Source organism: Lipotes vexillifer, unplaced genomic scaffold (genome assembly GCF_000442215.2).
Source record: "Lipotes vexillifer unplaced genomic scaffold, Lipotes_vexillifer_v1.1 scaffold641, whole genome shotgun sequence".
NCBI lineage: Eukaryota > Metazoa > Chordata > Mammalia > Artiodactyla > Lipotidae > Lipotes > Lipotes vexillifer.
In genome coordinates this window covers 2,039,032-2,046,217 of record NW_006780658.1, presented here as the reverse complement: position 1 = coordinate 2,046,217, position 7,186 = coordinate 2,039,032, and the positions used below count along the sequence as shown (strand labels likewise).

Below are 7,186 nucleotides of genomic sequence, written 5' to 3'. Positions count from 1 at the left end.
ACGGAAAAAAAAAAAAAAAAAAAAACAGAAAAAGAAATGTTCAAAAAGAAAAGAAAGTGGATGCTATTGAAAGGTGGTCGGTCAAGGTGTTTCTTGCCAGATAAACATCTGAGATCATTTTATGTATCAATGCTGTATTCTCTGTTAATCAAATACTATAAAAAAGTATTATTCTGGTTTAAAAAATATATAATATGAGATCCACCCTCTTAATAAATTTTTAAGTGTACAGTGCAATATTTAATAATTTTATATAATTTTTGTGTAAGCATAATATTGTATAACAGATCACTAGGACTTTTTCATTTTGTATGATGTTAACCCAGTACTTAAAAAATTCTTTTTCAAAATTTAGTTCTTTGTCTAAGAGGTTCCCTCTTCTAGTTGGCACCAACTCTCTTCTCTTGATTTTTCTCCCCCAAGGCTGGCAAAAATGGTTACGGCTTTTGAGTTTGTTCATCACTCCTCCAGTGTTCCCTTTGTCATACCCACTCCATCTTCTGTGTTAGTGGTAACATTCAAAAAAGATCCATGGGATTTGGGGACAGGTCCTGAAATACATAAAGCAGACTTTTGCCAAGTATTTTGTCTCACCAATAATTCTCTCTTCAACATTATTACTTCTTTTTGAATATTTAATGCAGCTGTATCCTACTTTTTAGAGGAGATATTTCTTTCTTTGACGATGTATTGCAAGATTTACATTTAAAAAAGAATGATTTAAAATGCATTAGGGGAGCTGCTATGTAAAGGAATTCTGGTATAAAATCTTTTGTAAAGCCAGTAAATACTCCTTAAGTTATATTTAGTGAAAGTTGAATATTTTTATACATTGTATTAGATATCTTAAAGTAATCCTCATATTCTTTTATTAGTTAATATGTACATTTAAAATCCCACTTTAAAAAGCATTTATGTGTTCATTTCTTTCTGTCAGAAGTTAGTGGTTACCGATCTCTGGCTTTTTGCAACCATCTGCCAAAACTTTTCTGCTATTAAGCAGTCTGCAAAAGTGCTCATGTGGTGACCTTTTTCCTAGCACCCTATTTCAAGCCTTCTCATGTTTCCATAGACATTTCTTAAGGCATTTCTAACTTTAAGAAATGTGTTTCGTGTAATTTTAATCTACTTACTCTGTTCTTTTTCCCTTTTATAACATTCTCCTCTTTTTTTTTTACGCGGGCCTCTCACTGTTGTGGCCTCTCCCGTTGTGGAGCACAGCCTCCGGATGCGCAGGCTCAACGGCCATGGCTCACGGGCCCAGCTGATCCGCGGCATGTGGGATCTTCCCAGACCGGGGCACAAACCCGTGTCTCCTGCATCGGCAGGCGGACTCTCAACCACTGCGCCACCAGGGAAGCCCTGTTCTAGCATTTTTAAAAGGTTATAGAAAAGCTGGAAAGAAGCAGCAAAATAGTTAAAAGGATAACTGTGGTTTTTAAAATTTTTGATATATTTAGTTTTATATTTATGCTTTACTCTGGGGGTGCTAGTCGAGCAATTTGTAACAATCAGACAAACTACAAAGACCAAAGATTTATTGAGTGTCAAATCTATGCAAAGAGTTGGCCTTAGTTGTCCCAGTATGTGTCTTCTGTGAGGTCATGGGAAGCAAGAATAATTTCAGCACTTGTCAGAAAGTCAGTATTAGATATTTTAGGATAAGAAATATCGGTGATCAAAAACACATAAAATTTCTAAAATAACAAAGAAAAGAAAAGAAATTTTCGGACCCTTCATTTCAGGTTCAGGAGCTATTTGGTTAATCTCTTTGGTGATAGATTCATTCGTTACATGCAACAATTTAGTATGTGGATATTTTGTGCTAGGCAATATGCTAACATTTAGTGAAACAGATTTGGATAAAGTAAATAATGGCCACTCATTATATGTCATCTTTATAGTTTCCTCTTGAGATTTTTGTCCCCTTGTATTTTCTTTCTAAAGCAATGCATTAAAAAAAGTATATCCAAATTAATTTTAAGTTAGTATCATAAAGAGTGTAATAGCACAGTTGAATTCAAAGTTATCTTGTTAGGGCTTCCCTGGTGGCGCAGTGGTTGAGAGTCCGCCTGCCGATGCAGGGGACACGGGTTCGTGCCCCGGTCTGGGAAGACCCCACATGCCGCGGAGCAGCTGGGCCTGTGAGCCATGGCCGCTGGGCCTGCGCGTCCGGAGCCTGTGCTCCGCAACGGGAGAAGCCACAACAGTGAGAGGCCCGCGTACCGCAAAAAAAAAAAAAAAAAAAAAAAAATTAATCTTGTTACATTGAAAAATAACCCAGAGGTAAATATAAAATTAAAAGGAAGATATGAGGAAAAGTAGATGGTGCTAGTGGGTGGTTAGATGAAGGAAAGGGGTAGTTTATTGATGAGGGCCTAGAGAATGAATGACGGGAAAAGACAGCTCTCAGATTGAATGAGAAAGAAAAGAATGTCAAAGTAGTCCTTTTTTTTTTTAAGTTGCTAAGTATGGTTACTGAATTGGTAAATTTAACAAATGCTGCTTACGTAAAGCACTATTGCAAATAAAAATATGACTAAGACATGGCCTTCTGAAAAGAATCACAGTCCAATAAAAAAATGCTGCAACAGAGCTACAAATATTGTGCAATGTGTGTAAAAAGGGAGAATGACTTTATTGATGGGAATAGGTTGGTGGTCAGTGAAATAACCACAGGGTGCTAAGTGTAAAATATTTTAAAGCCATCTGTATTAGAGCTCTCCAGAGAAACGTTTTAAAGCCATCTAAAGCATCTGACTTATTAAATATGTATTTTTAATGGATTGTTAATATTCGTCCAGAATCTTGAAAAGCCTTGAGTTAAAAATGAATTCAAACAAAATAAATCCTCTGAGACAAAATTTGATTAAGCAAGCCACATTATTCTTTTGCTACAAAAAATATATACCTTTTTTTTGATTTGGGGAAAAGTTTCTAATTTTACTGTACAGTTGTCCCTCTGTATCCAAGGGGGTTTGGTTCCAGGACCCCTGTAGATACTAAAATCCACAGATGCTCAAGTCCTTTGTATAAAATGGCATAGTATTTGCACATAACCTACACACATCCTCCCACATATTTTAAATCATCTCTAGACTACTTATAATACCTAATACAGTATAAATGTTGTGTAAATAGTTGTAAATACACTGTAAATGCTATGTAAATAGTTGCTGGTACAGGGTAAATTCAAGTTCTGCTTTTGGAGCTTTCTGGTTTTTTGTTTTTATTTATTTATGTATTTTTAAAATCAATTAGTTGAGTCCAAGAATGCAGAACCCTTGGATGTGGAGGACCAAGTGTACTTAATTATTTTATTACAAACTATATATTATTAGACTTCATGATCATTCAAAACCACACTGATTATTTTTTTGGCTTCCTGTAGCACTTATTCTTTGTACAGTTGATTTGTTCCCTTGACATCTCTTATATAGTTTGCTTAGGTCTTTTGAAGTTGTAAGCCTTTTGCTGTTTGCCTATATATGTGTGAACTTTTTGAGAACAGCAGCTAAGTAACTTGCTTCTTTTTGTCTACCTGGTGCCTGGTACAGTGTAAAATCAAATAAGGCAAGAATTTGAAAATTTGGGATTATCAGTTATTAAATTAGTCAAACAAGGAGGCCTTTAGACTTGAGGTGACTCTAATGCTGTATACCTCTGCAAACCAAAATCTGAGCCTGTAAATGAATGCTTCAAGATTATGAAATTGAAACCTAAGGACAACCACTCACAAACAGCCAACCAGGCTTTAAGTTGTAGTCAATCAATAGTATCCTTACTTTACTTCTGCCTTTTCTCTATAGAAGTCTCTCCCTGAGCTCCTGTCAGTGGAACGTTCCTAACCACTTAAAGTTTGGCACTGCTGGATTGGAATTGATTTCTGCACAAAGTCCAGTTTTTGTTTTTTTTTGTTTTTTTGTTTTGCCAGCGTGGCTTTTGGGATCTTAGTTCCCCTACCAGGGATCGAACCTGGGCCCCCTGCAGTGGAAGAGAGGAGCCCTAACCAGTGGATCACCAGGGAATTCCCCAAAACTCAATATTTTTTAATATGCCTCAGTTTATCTTTTAACACCATTTAACTATCTTGGTTCCTCTCCTCTACACCTTTCCTAACTTTTCTATAGCCTGTTTTTAAGAAGAAGAAAAAAAGCACGACTGCAAAGTTCTGCTTAAATAGAAGGCTTTCTTGACATTCCTCTTGGCCCCCTTTGACCATATCCCAACAGAATTTTATTGTCCCTCTGAACTATCATAGTATCATATATATATTTCTGTCACACCACTTGTTTCAAGGTTGTATAATTTTGTTTTTGTGCCTGTTTCCCAATGGATTTGAGTGTCCCTTGAGAGTAAGAATAATTATATTATTTGCCCTGGTATCTCCCATGCCTAGCACTGTGCTAACTAGTCTACTAGTAGATACTCAACAGATGTTTGTTGATTGGATAAATTAATTTAATAAAATAGATTTCTCAAGTTTAATTTCTTTTAGGCAAATTTCATCTGATTTCTAAGTTAGGAAGAGTGGAAAAAAGTGTGGAAGCTCACTGTGGAGCAGTACTTGCTGGACGATGGAATTATGAAGGAACAGCACTAGTTACAGGTAGGTTATCTGCAAAAATGACATTTAAAATGAAATTTTTAAAGAAAAATTTCCAAAGGAACAGAATATTTTCATTTAGCAATAGTGTCTTTCATTGTCTAATAGCAAGTAATTGGCACAGTATTGATCTAGACTGCTATATAATGTTATCATTCAGAGTGTCATATTAGTTTTCCTATATGGCTTATGAAGAAGGTTCTGTCAAGAAGGTTTTGGAATGGTCAAGTGTGGGGTAAATAAAACTTTTAATTCTTTAAAATTCTAAAATTCAAAATATTCTCATTTAACTTTACCCCCCTTCCATCTCTTTTCCATCTCCTGCCCTACTGCAGGGATTCTCATCTTCACCTATCATATTAGTTATCTATTATTGCATAACAAGTTATCCCAAAAGTTAGTGACTTAAACTAGTAAACATGTATTATCTCACAGTTTCTGTGAGACAGGGAACAGTTCAGTTGGGTGGTTCTGTCTCAGAATCAAGAAGTTGGATGGGGCTGCAGTTATATGAAGCCCCATTGGGGCTGGAGGATCTGCTTCCAAGATGGCTCACTCACATGGCTGTTGGCAAGAGGTCTTACTTCCTCTATGACTGTTGCAGGAAGCCTTACTTAGCTCCTTACAACATGGGCCTCTCCATAGGGCTGCTTGAGTGTTCTAACAACATGACAGCTGGAGCTTCTCCCTGAGTGAGTGATCCAAGAGAGAGCAAGATGGAAGAAACAATATATTTTATGACCCACCGTTGGAAGACATACTCCATCATTTCCACCATATTCTATTAGAAGCAAGTCACTAAGTATAGACCAAACTGAAGGAGAAAGGAGAGAGAAGTTAAGCTTCACTTTTTAAAAGAAGGAATAACAAAGAATTTGTGGATATATTTTAAAACCACCACACCTATCCCCTGGGCCTTCTGTAGGACTTTTATCAGTGAGTTTCTCTTCTCTTGCCTGTTTTTTCGACTTCTCCTTTTCCAGTGTTTTTTTCTTTCCCTTTTTTTTTCAGCATATAAATGTGTTCAGATGTCATTCATCTTGAAAATTGAGAAAAAAGAAATAAAAATCCCTCCTTTAACAAGTAACTCTAGCTACAACTTCCTCTTTCTTTCTTTCCCATCAGGCAAACTGTTCAAAAGAGTAGTTTATTACTTCACTCCAATTCAGTCCCCAACTCACTGGAATTTGGCTGTAACTCTTCTAATTACACTGAAAACACTTTTCTTAGAATTCTAGGATGGAGACGTCAGTGAAAATGAAAGCATTATTTGAATAATATACTCATAAGTCTTCTAAGATTAAAGGAAAAAAATAATTTTGTCATTGAAGTCAGGCTACTTTGATAAAATTGTTTCAAAGTAATTTCAGTTAAATTTTATATTTAGGATGCAGTGATATCTAATGAGTAACTCGTGTCTGAACTTTAAATGTGCATTAGTGTAGATACTGCTGATTTTTATATGTAAATTTAATGTTTGCATTTATTTCCTATAGATAAAAAAATCAATTCTTTTCTCTTTATAGTTGGAGAAGATGGACAAATAAAAATCTGGTCAAAGACTGGAATGCTAAGATCAACTTTAGCTCAGCAAGGTATGTATTATAATCAATTAAATGTCTTTGCATTTTCCTGTAAAAATAGTCTAATATAGTTAGTCTAATATAGTTCCTCAGGCTGATTTTGGTCAGGTTCAAAACCTGAAATCTCTTATTTCTATTTACACTTTTTCCTCTTACTTTCATGTAGCCTGATGGGCCATGGTAACTGTATTGTTTGAGCCAAGAAATATAAGACACACTCAAACGCTTTTTCTTTGTTAGTGAATCTATATAAATGGAGTTATAGGCTAATGATTCTTTTTAAAATAATTCTGAAGCATCATGAGCATATCCTATCTAGAACAGGATTGGGTGTCTAGTTAAGTAAATAATAATAATAGAAAAAACTGAGTATCTCCTTACTTAAAAAGTTCTAATTATATCATAGTAATAGCACCCTTTCTAAATTATGTTGTACATCTATACTAATGGAGGGGAACAGGTACTCTTATGATCCAAAACTTGGTAAACTACAACTACTTAGAGCAGCAGCTTGGTTTTCCATGTTCATTGGGAAGAAGTGCCCATAAAGTCAATCCAGTGGTCATACCTGTTGGGATTTAGATTACATATGATTTTTTTCCATGTAGCAGATTTATTTTCCAAATTAGGTTTACTTAGGAACAATGAAGCAGTTTTAATGTTGTCCTGAGCCCATATCAGCTGATCTTCAGAGACAGGTTGCCAAAAAGTTTGCAGATTATTCTTCAGAAGTATATGATAAAGTCATTTTGTGAAGCATCTCTAATAACTGACTTCCAAAAATTTCCAGATTTCATTTTTTAACTCACGTTTACTCTTAGGATATGTTAAAATAGTTACATTTCTTTAGCTACACATCAACCAAATGTTAGCAAAGGTGATCATAAGTAATAGGTAGTGGTTATCTCCTGAGGTTAAATCTTTGGTACAGATGATCTCCAAATAGAATATTTATCCATGAGTGGAAAATTTAGAGTTCTTAGAAACATTCATCAGT

General features: G+C 35.2%; 1 protein-coding gene across 1 annotated transcript in view; it reads left to right on the top strand.

Moving 5' to 3' along the window:
• IFT80 (intraflagellar transport 80) overlaps nt 1–7,186 on the top strand; it is a 111,189-nt gene that overhangs the window by 21,501 nt on the left and 82,502 nt on the right. Inside the window, exons 4-5 of the mRNA XM_007454132.1 lie at nt 4,499–4,609; nt 6,133–6,201. Of these exons, the coding sequence (XP_007454194.1) occupies nt 4,499–4,609; nt 6,133–6,201 (180 nt within the window). The remainder of the gene's footprint in view (nt 1–4,498; nt 4,610–6,132; nt 6,202–7,186) is intronic.